A 17,587-nucleotide genomic window follows, 5' to 3' on the forward strand; every position below is an offset into this window, starting at 1 on the left:
GGGAATAATAATATCATCGACCTCATAGTTTACGAGATGTTTGGTGTAAAGCACGGAGCCCAGCACTGACTACACACAGTGGCCATGATCTATTCATGATTATCGTTTCTTCTGAGATGAAATACGAATTGGTGCTAAAAGGATTTGCTCTAGAGTCAAATTTCCTTAGATGATACCTGTTGATACTGGAAATGTGGCCTGGACCATGTGTTTTTTTAATCTGATTTTCATCTTCTAGAAAGATAATGGTATAAAAAACATTAAAAGATCATTTTAAAAGAAAAACATCAAAGAATACCATCTCATGGCAGAGGGATGTCATGTCTCCATGTTCCCTTCAATCCCTGCCACAGGCAAATGTATCTCTGTGATGTTACCCACAATGCACCTGCCACTCTTCACATGCGGTAGAAATATGTGCATTTTATTGCAGGCTCTGTAATTATTACTCTTAACTGCTGCCCCATATTCTGTTGAGCTAATAGACTAATTTATTAAGCCTTATCTTATTGGTAGACATTTACTATTTGTTTGCTAATTTGGTCATTGAGTTGACACATACTGATTCAGTCCTGCATGTCTAAGAAACTGCCTAGTGGTGGGAACATAAGATTTAAAAAAGAAAAAAACCATAATATTCTTGCTTTTGTGGGATTATAGCCTATGAAAGAAGGAAGATGAGGAAGTCCTTTCTTACTGTGTTGTAATTATAGCTAGTGATACAATAAACATTTCCATATTTTCATCTTTTATCTTCATTTAAATAAGTTCTTTATAATCTGAGGGATAGTATTACAAGTCAAACAATCTAAATGGTTTTACAGCTACCTAATGATTGTTTATTGCCTTTTTGCTTTCTGAAACAGTTTTTCAATTACTATATCACCAAGAAGTGGTTATTTGCAGAGGGTAACTGAAATTTTGTTTGCACTGAATGTTTTCATGACTTCATCTGGTTAATTGAATAATTTTAAGTTGATACTTTCTTTATTATTTTAAATTATATTTATTTGATTACTAGTGGGGAGGGACACTTTTACATATATTTATCTATGATAATTTGCTCTTCATATTTTTATATGAATTCTCTATGCTCCTTCTTTGCCTGTTGATCTACTGGAGTTTTGATACATTTTTAAATTTAAATCACAATTAGGTTGTTGTTTTTTTTATACATTTGCCTGGTAGATAATAATAAACCTTCAGCTATTACATTGCATATTTCTCCAGTCTATATTCCCATTGATTTTTCTATTCTTCAGAAACTTTAAATTTTAATATGGTAATTTTTTTTCTTTTCTTCTTATATGTTAAGTTTTAAGAGTACCTTCCTTTCAAAGCGTGGAGAAATATTCTATTTTCTGCATGTGTGTGTGCATCTTAAAGATACTTAACATTGCCATCTATTGAGAGGTTATTTGGCAGCATGGCGGAGGTGGAGATTGAAGACTCTGGACCCTGTGTGCTTCTGTTTGAATCCTGGCTCTGCCCCTTTCCAACTGTGTGACCTTGAGCAAATTCCTTAATCTCTCTGTGCCTCGGTTTTCTCATCTGTATCATGAGAAGGATAATAGTACCTACCTCAGTTTGTTGCTATGAAGAGTAAGTGGATATAGATATAAAACAGAACAATGCCTTGCACAGAACAAGCACTCAGAAAATACTGGATGCTGTTATTTTATCATGATTACTGTGTAGGATGCCTGTGAGTCTTGGTGTACACACCTGGATAGATGATGACTGTCATTCAGATTGTTGTCAGTAGCAACAGAAAAGAAAGGCCAAAAGGAGAATATGTCATTAAAACATGACCATGCATTCTTTGAAAGGCAAGAAGCTGGTGAAATTTGTAAAGCCCTAATGCTAAGTAAGGTTGTTTTTTGTTTGTTTCTTGGTCTGGCTGCATGCTCAGCTCGTGACGGACAGCACATCTCCTCCAGGTGGGACAATAGCTTCTATCCTTGATGAAGCACCACTCCTGTCAGGGTCTTAACTCTGTTATTTTATTAGACCTGCACAGCTCGATGAGGCAGATCTTACCCTCTGAGGGTCAAAAACAAAGTATGTAAGAAGATGTATGGAAATGTACCAGAGTGGAGGTCTATGCCTAGAAGAATCGTGAGAGTTTTCCCACACCGACCTGGGAAGGCTGTGACAAGCACCCGTCTGTTACTCTGTGCATAAGAGAGACTCCTTAGGTTAGAATGTCAGTGATCAGTAGCACCCCCAGCCACAAAAACATTTTGTTAGATTTCTGACATGCTGATGGTGACCCAGGGCATAGCCGTCAGTGATGGACATGGCCTACGGCTCGGTGTTCTGGTTCTGCTGGTGACACAAGGGCACATTGTCTAGTGAGTTCTGTTTTTGAGAGAGTGAGCAGGAAAGGACAGATCTCCTGGTTGAGTGGCTTCTGAGCAGATGGGACCCAGCACCCTCTGAAAACCTCCTGGTTCTCCTGCAAATAAATTTCTCAGACGCATATATTTAGGGAAACAATTCATCAACGAAGATGACAAAACCATCTGGCACTCGAGACGGAAAAAAAAAATCTGAAGGTTGTAAAAGTTTACATTCTGATGAAGGGTATGTGTCTGGGTTTTATTATAAGAGGTTGATGAGGTTGGTCTGTGGCTTGTTTTCAGGGATTTTTTAACCTGGCCCTGCTAATTGAGGAAGGTGCTATAATCCCACATCACATTTTGGATTTCTTGGAAATTGACCCAGCTATCCATTCGAATAACATCTCCATCATCCAGGAACTGTACGAAAGGTAAGTTGAGAGCCTCTTTAATACTGTGGAACCTGGAGGAACCCAAGTGGATGCTGTTGGCTTCTGGTTAAAGTTAGCCTGACTCTTATTTTGTAACACCACTTGCTATTAAAAGGGCTTAAGATTCGTTTTGATTAGAGGACACTCTTAGCTGGACCCACAGTGACTTCCGCTTTCTGAGGCTGAAGAGACAGAACGATGAGCTTGATCTGAAGTTAAAGTGCTGAGCAAGGTTTTCCACAAGAGTGGGAAAAATAATGTGTCCAATTAGACCATGTTTCTCCTCAAGATAGGGAGGCATTCTGATGTCTGAACTTGAAACAGACACATAGCTCTGGCAGCCCTCATGCTGCAGGGACCACCTTGACCTGTTGGCTTTTTTTTTTTAAGAATACAAGTGACTTTTTTTATTTTTTATTTCTGGCAGTATTCTAGAATTTCAGGGCAGATCTCAGTTCCTGAGAACTGGCTTTCTTCCTTTGTCTCTCAGCTCAAGTGTGCCTGCATGTCCCCAAGCAGAAGGAGGTGGGTTTGAGGATCTGAAAATGCCAGTCATGGGTAATGCCACCAAAGTTGGCTGACACGTCAAGGTGCTTTGTGTCTGCAGGTGCTGGAGCCACAGTAACGAGGAGTCCCTCAGCCCCTGTTCCCTGGCCTGGCTCTACCTTCACTGCCGGCTCATCTGGGGTGCCGTCCTGCACTCTGCTCTGGTAGGGACCGTCCTCCGCCAGCCCTGCCCTCATGCTCTCTGCCTCTGTCAGTCACTTTGCCTGTGCTCTGGTATTTGCAGACCTACTTCCTGGGAACCTTCCTGCTGTCTGTGTTCATCGCCTGGACCCTGCAATATTTCCAGTCTGTCTCAGGTAAAGATTCCTAGATGGCCTGACCAGTGGGGCACAGTGGATAGAGCATCAACCTAGGATGCTGAGGTCCCAGGTTTGAAACCCTGAGATCACTGGCTTGAGCCAAAAGGTTAACTGGCTTGAAGCCCAAGGTTGCTGGCTTGAGCAAGGGGTCACTGGTTCAGCTGGAGCCTTCTGGTCAAGGCATGTATGAGCAGTAATCAATGAACAACTAAAGTGCTGCAACTACAAGTGTTTCTCATCTCTTCATCTCTCTCCCTTCCTATCTGTCTATCTATCTGTCTCGCTTTCTTTAAAAAAAAAAAGATTTCTAAAATGCCAGGGAATGTAAAAATGTAGCGATTCTTTTTTCTTACTAGAAATATCACCCTCTCCCCCCTCATGCCCTTGGCCATGCAATTCCATTCTATTAGGATGGTCATTCACGGGATGTAGGGTCTTCCTAGCGGTGTATCGTAATGTCTGGTTGATAAGTGACCCCAATTACCGTTACATTTTTCAAAGTAAGCATAATTTTTTTTTTTTTTTTCTGAAGCTGGAAATGGGGAGAGACAGTCAGACAGACTCCCGCATGCGCCTGACCGGGATCCACCCGGCACGCCCACCAGGGGCGACGCTCTGCCCACCAGGGGGCGATGCTCTGCCCCTCTGGGGCGTTGCTCTGCCGCGACCAGAGACACTCTAGCGCCTGGGGCAGAGGCCAAGGAGCCATCCCCAGTGCCCGGGCCATCTTTGCTCCAATGGAGCCTTGGCTGCGGGAGGGGAAGAGAGAGACAGAGAGGAAGGGGGTGGGTGGAGAAGCAAATGGGCGCTTCTCCTATGTGCCCTGGCCGGGAATCGAACCCGGGTCCCCCGCACGCCAGGCCGACGCTCTACCGCTGAGCCAACCGGCCAGGGCCAAGCGTAATTTTTTAAAATAAGAAGCTTAAGAAATTGACCTGAAACATCTCCCACTGAAAATATCTGCTAGCAAATTCTACCTCTGTGTGTCTTAAACCCCAGTTCTGAGGCCCCCTCCAGCGTGAAGTCTCATCCTGTTTATCCCAGTCAAAGGGGACAAAACAAATAAAATAGGGTGATAAATAAGCACCCCTGATAAATGACAATCCCCGACCATATGAACTCGGGGGGGAGGTTCTGAAGAAGACTGTAAAGGGAACGTTTATTTTAGTGTGGTTTCCTTACTATTATTTTTCTGTGCTAATGTAGGGCAATGGTTAAGGAGTTACTTCCATTTGGTCTTAGACTCAAGGCTTGGCTACTTATTAGCTATGTGACTTATGGCAAGTTATTTCACCTTTCTGATCCTATAAATTTCTTATCAATAAAATGAGGCTATAATAGTAGCCGCTTCCCAGGGATGTTAAAAGGATTCAGTGGGGAAAAAATACACAGGACATCTATCCAACGACAACTGTAGTTAAATCTTAGCTATTATATATACTTACCTAGCATATAAAACCCGCTCAATAAATATTAGCTATTACGTTTATCTCCCCTGTTAGATAATAAGCTGAGTCAGAGGGAGGCCTGTCGTCGGGATCTCACACTTAGTAGGTGCTCAAAGTTGCAAATGCTTCTCATGGAGGGCTATAATTTTCCACCATCTTGGGTGGCTAACAAAGGGCATGACCGCTCGTGACGACCAGCAGAGATATTTACAGACGGACGCATTAGGACTGGACATGGCATTCAGCGTTCGCGCAGCCATTATTTGTGTCACAGATAATGAAAAATGAAAGGAGCACGTTTCACCTCCGCTTCGATGGTGAGACAGAAGTCGCTGCTCCGAGAGGCTAATACGGAATCATTTCCCTCAGATTTACCTGAGGGGGTTAGCAGAGAACCATCAAAGCCCTTCCAGCTTTGACGCCCTGTGGTAATGCCAAGCTTATAAATTGCCCTCATGCAAATTCTGTCCCGTCCCAAAATTTGTTGCCAGGTATAGCCTATTTATTTTGCATCTTGTCAGTGTTTTCCATTTCAAATTATCTTTGTCATTTTTACTCTGTAGAAATATTGTTATGATTATTACAAATGCAATTCCGTGAGAGGAGCTGAAAATTGTCTTTATGATTTCATGCCAGCTGGTAGCCATGAAAATTCATGGGCTGGTGGAATTGCTTTTATCAGAAGCCGTCTCGTCTCCCTTTCCCGGGGCTTCATTACCAGTCCCTCCACATCCTCCTCTCCCTCGCTCTTTCGTTCCCCTTTCCCGAGCAGTCTTCGCTCCTTCACACGTTTCCTTCATTTCTTTTCTCCAAACTCTCTCGCTTGCTCCTTCCTTAACCTCCCTCCCTCCCTGTACACCAGCCTCAGAGAAGTCTGCATGGGGTCTTAAGGAGAATTCCGTCCCCTGCCCTTCAGGTTCCAGATGAAGAACCGGGGCCCACGGGATGAAGTGGCCTTTCCCGTCATCACAAGATGAATGAGGTCTAAGAAAGGACGCAGGGCAGCAGGACTTAGAACTCTCCCAGACTCGCCGTACTTTAACACAGTCCTTGTCATCTGTCTCTGACCTGTGGCCCCCTTACGTAAGATTTATTTTGCAGCACATTTTCTGGTACCCTGAAATGAACGGTAATTAACTCGCCCACACACATTGTTTAGAACACAGTGGTAGTCAACCTGGTCCCTACCGCCCACTAGTGGGCGTTCTAGCTTTCATGGTGGGCAGTAGCGGAGCAACCAAAGTATAAATAAAAAGATAGATTTAACTATAGTAAGTTGTTTTATAAAGATTTATTCTGCCAAACTTAGCGAAAATCTGACATAAAGTACTTGGTAAGTAATTATTATTATATGCTTTAACTTGCTGTCACTCTGCCTTATAAAATTTTATAAAGTAAAGTTACTTCCCTACTTTTAAAATTACCATTACTGTGGAACCGGTGGGCGGTTAGAAAATGTTACTACTAACAGAGATACAAAAGTGGGCGGTAGGTATAAACAGGTTGACTACCCCTGGTTTAGAAGAATGCCCAAACAGCAATAGAAAGGAGAAGTAAAAAGAAACTCATGATCATAAAATAATACTGTTTTCAATATGTAAATTCTACCCTAGCGCCTCTTCATTTTAATGTGTGCATGAATGACCCAGGGAGCTTGTTAAATGCAGGTTCTGATTTAGTGGGTCCAAGGTGGGCTCTGAGATTCTCCATCTCTAAGAAGCTTTGGGGTGACGTCCGCCCTACTGGTTCCATAGACAACACTTTGTGTCATAAGATCTTAGGGGAAAAAAAAAAAATGGCCTTGTCCAGGTGGCTTAGCACGTAAAGCATCAGTCTGGCGCACCGAGGTCACTGGTCCGATCCCCTCTCCGGGCATGGACGAGAAGCAATCAATGAAAACAAGACTGAATAAAACAACAAGTTGATGCTTCTCTCTAGCTCACTCTCCTTCCCCCCACTCTCCCTTTCTTCCTCTCTCTCTCTCTCTCACTCTTTCTGTCTACCTTAATGAGGAAAAAAAAGTCTCTACATAGTTTCAAACTGAGCCCCACAGTGGTGCCAACCAGCCCTGTTAGAACCAGTATTGAGTTAAGATATATAGTGGAATTTTTTTATTGGTTTTTAGGTTGTCAGTGTAAGTGCAGATTTGTCAATAACTTTGAAAGAACAGGGTCCTATTCCGTCAGCAATGGGGCAATGGGGTAGAGGTGAAAGAGGCTCAGGGGGTGAGGAGAAACCACTGCAAGGAGCCCCTTGGAGGGCAAAGTTTTTACCGCTGCTGTCTCCCCCATTAGCGAGTGCAAGGTCCCATGACCTGGCCCACGGGGAGGGGGAGATGTAGTAGATGCCGGTAGGGGCTGTGGCTTCGGGAAGCAAGCACAGCAGTGAAGAGGGACCCGATGTGAGGGTCAGGAGCCTACCGTCAGTAGCCTTGTGTGGGGATTGTGCTGTAAGTTAGGGATCTTGGTCATTTCGTGATTTGTATTTTTCCAGTCAGTTGTTTTTAAAAATTAGCGATTTATGGTCAAACCTTTAAATTGAGCTGTCCATCCATTTTGCGTTCAGCTCCAACTACCTCCATGTTCCCCCTGAGCTTGTACGCTCTGTGATGTATAGTTGACACTTCACTGAACGTGCCACATTAAATCGTCCCGCGTTCAAAAGGCTGGCAGTGCGTGACAGTAGCTAACAGCACAGCACGGGCTCGCGAGTCGAGATGCTACGATTCTGGCCCTGCCACTTAGCTGTGTGACCTTGGGCAGGGAGCCTTTTCTGTGCCTCAGTTTCCCGTCCTGTAAAACAGAAGAAATAGTTTAGCTACTTCCTGTTGTGGTTGAGGGACCCAAATAAGACACCAGGATGTAAGGTGCTTAGAACCACATATGTCAGCTCTCAGGGAGTGATGTCCTAGGTCATGTCACTGCAGTGACAGCGTGCTGACTCCAGGTAGCACCTGTGCTGGAGTAGCTTGGTTTCCCTCCATAGCAGACACAGTTACCAGAGCCTAGCATGTTTTTCTATATTGTTAGACTCTTTCTAAAAACTTTCTAAAAAAAATAAAATGCTTTTTAAGGCATCCAAACAAAGGTATCAACTTGTCTATCAAAGGTGCCAAAACTAGTACACAAAAAATATTGCACGCCTCTTTCATTTTGTTTCCGAGAACTGATTTTTGACTCAGCTTCCATTCCACCAGGCAGCTCAGTCTCTCTGGGGACCGATGCCTCCCAGGGCAGGGCAAAGGGAACACTAGGAGCACTCACAGGTCCGAAAGCAGAACACACGTGGTGTCCCAGGGCCGACACTGTCCCTCTGGGCCCACTGGCTTGGCAGCTTCTGGGCCACCTAAAAGTCCCCTCACCTGTGCCAAAGCTGAGCACCATTAGCCCTTTTTTCTCCCAAGTCTTCCCTTCTCAGATGGCTGAGGGTGCAAGGGGGAGGGCTTCACTGGTGGTGCCGCCCCAGCTGGGCCCGGCCACTTGCCCGGCCTCCGAGACGCTCCTTTTCCTGCTTCAGTGCATCTCTAAAGCACTTTTCCTCTCCTCTCCCTGTCAGGGACGCCAAGCATAATTGCCTTAATGGACTCAGGCTTTTGAAAAAACAAAAAATCCCAGAGCAAAGTATGTCTAGAACCATCTCCATTTCTGCCCGGCCACAAATCTCCCAAGACCAAAAAAAAAAGGCGTGGAGCCTGGCTGGCTACCTGGAGGAAGGTGATGGGAAGACGAGGGGCAGATGTAAATGACCATTTCAAAGGAAGGTCCTGCCTTACTAGCATTAGTGTAACTCGATGTTGAAATAGAATACACGACATTTGCAGAACTACCTGCTCCTCCTCAGTGTGACTAGGTGACCTTTTAAACCAATGTCAGCCTACTCAAAGCATTCATAATTTAAGCCAATTCATGCTTTCTGCCTAAGTGGTTAGCCTAGTGTAAGAGGAAGATGGCGTAGCCTGACCAGTGGTGGCTCAGGGACCGGTGGTGGCACAGTGGATAAAGCATCGACGTGGGACGCTGAAGTCCCAGGTTTGAAACCTTGAGATCGTCGGCTTGAGCGTGAGGTCATCAACATGATCCCATGGTCACTGGCTTGAGCCCAAAGCCCCCCACCCCCACCCCCCAGTCAAGGCACGTATAAGAAAGCAATCAATGAACCATTCAAGTGATTCAATTATGAGTTAAGGCTTCTCATCTCTCTCCTTTGCTGTCTCTCTTTCTCTTGCAAAAAAAAAAGGAAGATGATGTAAACAAGGTTAATTAAGCCTTTTCCTACTCTTTTCCTGTCCTCTACATTTCCAATTAATGAGGTTTCTACTAAAATTACAGTAAAATGTCACGAAATGTGGCGCTCGGGAAAGAAGCAGCAGTCTTGATGGGGGAGCCATTTAATGGTGAGGTTTCACTCTTCTCGTCTCATCATCCTTGGTCCTCTTAAGATGTCCACTCACAGACCGTTTGAATGACACGCATCCCGTATCTGTACTGGGCCCTGCTCGATGGAGAGGCCCCTAGGAAGTAGACTAGATCTTCCTCATAGAATGTGATTTCCAGGGCTTCGCCCTCATTCACCCCCTCCTGCTCCGTCTTTGCAAGCATTCTACTGTCTCAGGATATATTCAGTATCTTCCCTCAGATTCTTCTTTCCTGTCTGGTCCCCTCTGGTCAACTGGCAAGCAGATATTTTTCCTACAATAGTCCATAACAGAGGTTGGCAAGCTTTTTCTGTAAAGAGCCAGATAATAAACATTTGGGGCTTTGAGGGCCATCTCTGACACATCAACTCAACTTTCCTATAATGCAAAAGCAGCCACTGACCAAACGTGGCAACAAATGGTCTCATCTGTTTCTCACATTTCATGAAATGTTCCTTTTCTTTCGATTTTTCTCCTATTGTTTAAAAATGTAAAAAACCATTCTTAGATGTGAGCCCTACAAAAACAGGCAGCGGGCAGCACTGGTCTGCAGTCTGTCTACACGTCTCAAGGCCAGCTCCTGATTATTCTCACTAATGTACCAGAAATGGTCCCCTGAGCGAGGAATCCACACGTCACTTCTATTTGGCTCTGGAATATACTCTGCAATTCTTTTTAAACAACATGTTTATTTTCCTGATTACCTTGATTCTAGCCCGGTAATCAAATCAGCACACATTCCAGGTGAACCCAGAAAAAGAGGCCACTTGAACATTGTGACAGGCTGTCAGGGGCTTGTCCAGGGATTGCAGACTCTGGACAAGCTCCCCGGAAGGGGAGAACTCTTTCTCACGTGGGGGATAACAAGCTTACTGTAGAAACATCAAGCGTTTTTATTACGCTCTGACAAGAAGATTTAAGTGATGGCAACGCTGATTATACATTCCTTCTGCATCTACACATTGGCACATTTTGTTTTAATCAGAAAACTGATTGCTGATTTATCTTGTTACCATGGTGATTTATACATTTTTTCCCCTGAGCTTGAAAAGGAAAAATGTGTGTCTTAGAACTTTGTTAACTTCCTCGAAGATCATCAAAAAAGATCAGTTTGAGGTCCCAAGGGGTCTTAGACTGTCTGATCTAAGCCTCTCTGTTCTCAGGAGAGGAAACTGAGGCCTACAAGATTCAAGCATTTTAGAAATGAGACGTCTGCCTTTCAGTGGCCGCCCCAAAGTCATCTATTAGTGGTAGTCAGATGAGACTTGACCAGACCAGGTCTCTGGACTCCAGCAAATGGTCTTTGTGCTGCATCACTGGGCCTCCTGCTCCCTGCCATGGTTAGATCACTGGCCAGAGTGATGGCTTTAGCCTACAAATGTCACCTCATTATGTAACAGCCTAGGTCTCACCCCGCCACCATCCTGCTCTTTCAGGGCAGTCTCTGGAGCTACAGGATCCCCTGCAGGTACTGAAAGGGATTCCTAGGACGATTCCTTTATGTACCCTGAAAAACCCGAGGTTTTGGAGCCCATTGTTGAGTTTCTTAGAATGGCCCCGTGGAGATGGCCTGAGGCACTTGAGGGTGCCCCTCTTGAAAGGTGTTTCTGGAAGTCAGATTGCCAACGTGTGGTGGCATCTTCTTAAAGGCAATACATTTCAGTATACACATTTGGGAACCTGTAAAAATGGTCCTACCGACCAAAGACTCCAGGATTCCTGAGCTTAATTAAGATAACTGCTTAAAAGCAAACTAGCCAGACACGTTCATTAGATCACTCCTTCCGGCCGGTGGACTCCGCTGAGCCAGCATCACAGTCACCCCGCCCCTCGCAGTTGTTACGTCTAAGTCAGAGTCTCCTAAGAGCCGGGACAGCTGCCGAAGCTCTTGATTAGAGGTTGGGGCTCTGAAATAACCAATCAGAGTCTGAGGAACCCTTCAGAGCAGGGGTCCCCAAACTTTTTACACAGGGGGCCAGTTCACTGTCCCTCAGACCATTGGAGGGCCGGACTATAAAAAAAAACTGAACAAATCCCTACACACACTGCACATATCTTATTTTAAAGTAAAAAAAACAAAACGGGAACAAATATAACATTTAAAATAAAGAACAAGTAAATTTAAATCAACAAACTGACCAGTATTTCAATGGGAACTATGCTCCTCTCACTGACCACCAATGAAAGAGGTGCCCCTTCTGGAAGTGCGGTGGGGGCCGGATAAATGGCCTCAGGGGGCCGCATGTGGCCCGCGGGCTGTAGTTTGGGGACCCCTGCTTTAGAGCACTAGGTACACTTACAGACTGTGGTGCGGAGAGACCCAGAAACCAAGCGCTCCAGGGGCTGTGGGATTGTCACATGTGCCACTGGAGGAGGTGGATGCCGCCGTGAGTGCAGGGCCACACACGGTGGGGGGGCGAGCGGTGAAACCAAAGAGGGATGCCTCGAGAGAAGGTTCTCAAAGACCTGGTGTCCACTTGACTGAAAACGGTTTCTGTTGGTCGAGTTAAAGAAGACACTGAAGAACATCACCTACGAGAGGGTTTGGAACAACATAGGGAAATTCTTTTCTTTTTTTTTTTTTTTTTTAGTGCGATTTTTTTTTCTTTTTTTTCTTTATTCATTTTTAAAGAGGAGAGAGAGAGGGAGAGAGAGAGAGAGAAGGCGGGAGGAGCTGGAAGCATCAACTCCCATATGTGCCTTGACCAGGCAAGCCCAGGGTTTTGAACCGGCGACCTCAGCATTTCCAGGTCGATGTGTTATCCACTGCGCCACCACAGGTCAGGCTTTTTATTTCCTTTCTTTTCTTTTTATTTTTTATTTTTTATTTTTTTTTATTTAAACATAGGGAAATTGAAGGGATCGAAATCCTGACCGACTGAGGCAGCGGCAGGAAGAGAAGCTTTGCTTTTGTGACCTTTGACGACCCTGACTCTGTAGACAAGATTGTCACTCAGAAATACCGTCCTGTGAATGGCCACAACTCTGAATTAAGGAGGGCCCTATCCAAGCAAGACTTGGCCAGTGCTTCCTCTGGCCAAAGAATCGAAGTGGCTCTGGAGGCTCCGGAGGTGGGCGTGGAGGTGGGTCGGGCGGAAGCGACAACTTTGGTTGTGGCCCAGGTGGCTCTGGTGGCAGCCGTGGTGGTAGTGGCTGTGGTAGCAGTGGCGATGGCTAGGATGACTTGGGTAATGATGGAAGCAGTTTTGGAGGTAGCAGAAGCTACAGTGATTTTGACAATTACAACCAATCAGTCTTCGAATTTCGGCCCCATGAAAGGAGGGGACTCTGTAGTCAGACGCTTAGGCCCTTGTGGTAACGGACGCCAATACTTTGCCAAAAAACAGAACCGAGGTGGTTGTGGAGGCTCCGGTAGTGGCCATGGCAGTGACGGAGGGTTTGAATTACTGCCAGGAATCAAAGCTTAGCAGGAGAGGAGAGCCAGGGAACAGCAGGGAAGCGACAGGTAACAACAGATTTGGGGACTCCACCGAGCACAGGGGCGGCGGGACCTGGTGTGTAGACAATACTCATGGGAGTGGGCCACAAACTCGAGGACTGTGTTCGCAACTTGTAACAGTTTATTTTAGTTTCTGCTCTGCGGAAAGTGTAAAGCATTCCAGCACAGGGTTTTAATGTAGAGGGTGCTTTCTTGCCCCCGTGCTATTGATTGCTAAATGGAACAGTCTGATCACGACGCTGAATAAATGTGTCTTTTTTTTTCCCAATGTCCTCTGTAAAGTTAGTCTACTCTGAAGCCATCTTGGTAAATTACCAGTGTGAAGTTAGAATCCCTTCAGGGTGTTGCCAGGTTCCTTTGGAAATTTACAACCTGCTTGGGCACAGAAGCCATTGTCTCCAGAAACCATGGTGTCGTTGAATAAATAGTTACTGTGTTGTGACCTGGAGTTCACCGTTAAAAGGGTCACTCAAGCCCTGGCCGGTTGGCTCAGCGGTAGAGCGTCGGCCTAGCGTGCGGAGGACCCGGGTTCGATTCCCGGCCAGGGCACACAGGAGAAGCACCCATTTGCTTCTCCACCCCTCCGCCGCGCTTTCCTCTCTGTCTCTCTCTTCCCCTCCCGCAGCCAAGGCTCCATTGGAGCAGAGATGGCCCGGGCGCTGGGGATGGCTCTGTGGCCTCTGCCTCAGGCGCTAGAGTGGCTCTGGTCGCAACATGGCGACGCCCAGGATGGGCAGAGCATCGCCCCCTGGTGGGCAGAGCGTCGCCCCTGGTGGGCGTGCCGGGTGGATCCCGGTCGGGCGCATGCGGGAGTCTGTCTGACTGTCTCTCCCCGTTTCCAGCTTCAGAAAAATGAAAAAATGAAAGGAAAAAAAAAAAAAGGGTCACACAAGCAGTCATGGAGCTTATTTGGTTATTAATGATGTTGGCACGTCCTATGCAGTATATCTAGAATGAATTATGGTACCAGATAAAATTATACATGGGAATAAAGCTTGTCTGTAAACAATGATCATGTGTCATCCAAAAAAATAATAATAATGTAATATCCTCAAAAAAAAACAGCAAACTAGCAATTGTTTGCACAAACTGTGGCCATTGCACTAGCCACATGTCACATGCTCCTGCAAACCTCTCAGAGTGGTTAGGTAACTTGCTCAAGATCACTCAGCTGGTAAACATAAGAGCCATTTGACTCCTGGTCTTTCTGGCTCCATAGTTTTTTCTGTTTCCTAGGCCACTGAGGCCTAAACTATAGGCATCCCAGAAACAGACGTACCAACTCTGTCATCAATCCTGCGAGCCATACACCTGAAATTAATAAATCCTAACACACTTCTACAATAAAACCAAGCCACTAGCAGTAATAACCAACATTTGTTGAGTACCTTTGCCTGCCAGATACTGTTCTAAGCACTTTATAATACATTAGTTCATTTCATCCTAACAGCTCAACGAGGTATAGGTACTTTTATTTTCCCCATACTTTAGAAGGAGAGTGAGAAACTTGTCCAAGGTCCCATAACTGATAAAGGGCAGAGCAGCCAGGTTCCAGAGCCCACAGTGACCAGGACGCCTCTTGGCCTCAGCACATACAGCAGGGTATGTCAGCCTCAGCATTGTTGCTATTTGGAGCTGGATCATTCTTTGTTGGGGGGGAGGGCTGTCCCATGCCTTGTAGAATGCTTAGCACCATCCCTGTCCTCTACCTACTGTGTGCCATTAGCAGCCCACCCTCTGCTGTGACAACCAAACATGTCTCCTGACATTGCTAACTGTCCCCTGGAAGGCAAAATTGCTCCCATTTGAAAACCACTAATGTAAAGTATAAGACTGTAAGCCTCCCTAACACTTAATGGCAGTCCAACTGCCTATCTAATGGTAGATTGATAAATAATTAAACCTAGGAGTTGTGTTTTCTGAAACTTATACACATTTATTTAAATGAAATAATTTAAATCAAGTTTGGCACACCGTCCAAACGGAGTAAGAATGTAAATAGCCTGACCAGGCATTGGTGAGGTGGATAGCGTGTTGGACTGGGACACGGAGGACCCAGGTTCGAAACCCCGAGGTTGCTGACTTGAGCTCAGGCTCATCCGGCTTGAGTGTGGGGTCACCGACTTAAAGTCCAAGGTTTCTGGCTTGAGCCCAAGGTCGCTGGCTTGAGCAAGAGGTCACTCACTCTGCTGTATCCCCCAGTGAAGGCACATATGAGAAAGCAATCAATGAACAACTAAGGTATCACAATGAAGGGTTGATGCTTCCCATCTCTCTCCCTTCCTATCTGTCCCTATCTGTCCCTCTCTCTCTGTCTCTCTCACACACAAAAAAGAATGTTAATAAAACTAGCACTCCTTTCTAATTGATTAGTATAACTCATAGCTTGCATTGTATCAATTCCATTGGTAGGGGGGTGAGACATGATCACAAGCAACATTCACCAAACACATGTTTTTCCTTTTCGTTTTTTCGGTTAAAATATTTAACTGGAAGTTACAGCATAAATGCAGAACTTAGAGTCCTAAGATGGCCAGAACCATCCGAGATCTTTATGTATGCATTCTAACCTGCCGTTTTAGAGAAGGGGACCCCGGAATCTAGGGACCTTAGATAATGGTTCCAAAGTTGCTTATCTAGTGAGTTTCAGGGCCACTGAATTAGAAGTGTCTCTCCTGGCTTGCCGGGGGCTAGGTGGGGCTATGTGCCCTGCATGCGCTGTTGTGAATACTCACCACCTGTCGTGTGTGTCTCTGCAGCCAACGGGTTCAATCCGACACCGGCCGGGGCCTCCCTGGACCCCAGCGCTCCCACCGCAAGTCCAGCTGTGACACCGACTGAAGATGCCTCTGCTCAGGACCAGCCCGCAGTCACCAGTAACCCAGAGCCACGTGGGTGAACTGTGCCCTCCGGTCTCTCCCGATGAGATGGGAGAGAGTGCTTCCTACAGGGGGTATCGCAAAGTTGGAGCCGGGCATTGTACCGATAAACACCTTAAACGTCTTGTCAACTGGTTGCAAATTTTGCACTTTGTGTCTTTTTTTTTTTTTTAATTTAATTACAAAAAAAAGTACCCAGAGCAGACACTGGTACTCAAGTCATTCAAACAAGGAATATGCTGATCATAGGGGCATGTTGGGGAAGTTAGCTGGGTCATTGCAGACGTCCATTCCTGGTGACTCTGTGTATTGGGGATCACAGTTTGCCCTGCAGCACATCCAAATCCTTATATCCTGGGACTTATTTTAAGAATCTTAGCCTCTTATTCATTCCCTTTTATTCAATAAGAGAAATTTGTGACTTTCCTACAGGTTAGATAATAGTCCGGTACATGTGTCTGCCACAGCCCTGCTCCTCAAAGTCCAATCAACAGATTTCAATCTGACTTCCAACACCCAGCGGTGCCAAGGCACTTTGAAATAAATCGGTTACGGCTGGAAGTGCAAGAAGGCGATGGCTTTGTAAATCCATTTACGTTTCTCTCCTTGAATTTTTCTAGGGTCCTAGTGCTTCCAAATCATTCAATGACATTGTTAGACATCAGTTACTTTTCGATTGCAATCCATAAAATAACATTTAGAAAATTCTTAGTATTTAAGTGTAGACTTCTCCAAGAATTACCCCTTAGAAAATAAACTGGCAGCAGAGGGATATGCAGAAATAAAGCCTTTAGTTCACAGTCATCCCCAGCCCTTATGCCTGCCTGAGTCCATGTAGGTGTGTGTGTGTGTGTGTGTGTGTGTGTGTGTGTGTGTCAGAGAGACAGAGGGAGAGGAAGGGCAGACTGCATTGTAAGCTGCTAAGGTAGTAAATAAATTGGTAATGCAATATTGTGGGTCCAAACTACTCTTTGCACTACTTTATTTACAGTAGTAAATAAAAATTATTTTTATACCATTGACTCTCAGGAAGTGGCTTTTTTCTCTTCTTTGTCATAGTTACTGTTGTCATTGTACAAAGTCCTCAGGTTTATGCATTCCCCGAAGGAAGAGAGAGGAAGGGAGGGAGGGAAGGAGGGAGGGAGGGAGGGGGAGGAGGGGGAGGAAGGAGAGGAAGGCAAGAAAGAGATTCTGATCGCTGGAGGTAGAGATGGCAGGCAGCAGCTCTCCAGGAATCTAAGCTCAGGATCTGACCCTGTGATGTTTGCACAGCATCAAACATTGTTTTGGGGTTTCTGGCTGCTCTGAGCCTGGATTCATATCAATTCTGGGTCAAGGTTGCCATCTACCCTCTTTCTCCCGCGTGTGCCCTTGTTTTATAGCAAAGTTTATCCTTGCCCGTGAATGAGCCCTAGATTCAGATTCTGATTCTGTAACTTGCGAGCTCAGTAACCTTGGTGAGTGATTAACCCTCTCTGAGCGTCAGGTTATGGTTTTATAGAATAGGGGTAATAAAGTTCACCTGGGCTTTTCATGAGGCTTCCATGAGATACTGTGTAAAACTTCCAGGTCAGTGCCTGGAATATGGTTGGTTGGTATTGCTGTGAGCGGGAGAAGTCTCAGGGGCCAGGCCTGGACTCCTGGCCCCGCCTCCATCCTCCCCGTGGCAGACACACCCGCTGCTCAGGTGCTGGGAACACAGGCTCCATGGGGACCGCTGTCAGCTGCAGGGTCCCGCCCACGCTGA

The 17,587-nt window shown here is 45.6% G+C and overlaps 1 protein-coding gene across 1 annotated transcript in view; it reads left to right on the plus strand.

The window, feature by feature from the left end:
- The window catches only part of SEL1L3 (SEL1L family member 3), a 111,869-nt gene extending 95,011 nt beyond the window's left edge, over positions 1–16,858 (plus strand). The window contains exons 21-24 of the mRNA XM_066279793.1: positions 2,646–2,773; positions 3,381–3,483; positions 3,564–3,636; positions 15,721–16,858. Coding sequence (XP_066135890.1) covers positions 2,646–2,773; positions 3,381–3,483; positions 3,564–3,636; positions 15,721–15,860 — 444 coding nt within the window. The 3' untranslated portion in view covers positions 15,861–16,858. The remainder of the gene's footprint in view (positions 1–2,645; positions 2,774–3,380; positions 3,484–3,563; positions 3,637–15,720) is intronic.
- Positions 16,859–17,587: the final 729 nt, after the last annotated feature.

This window comes from Saccopteryx bilineata, chromosome 5, assembly GCF_036850765.1.
Source record: "Saccopteryx bilineata isolate mSacBil1 chromosome 5, mSacBil1_pri_phased_curated, whole genome shotgun sequence".
NCBI lineage: Eukaryota > Metazoa > Chordata > Mammalia > Chiroptera > Emballonuridae > Saccopteryx > Saccopteryx bilineata.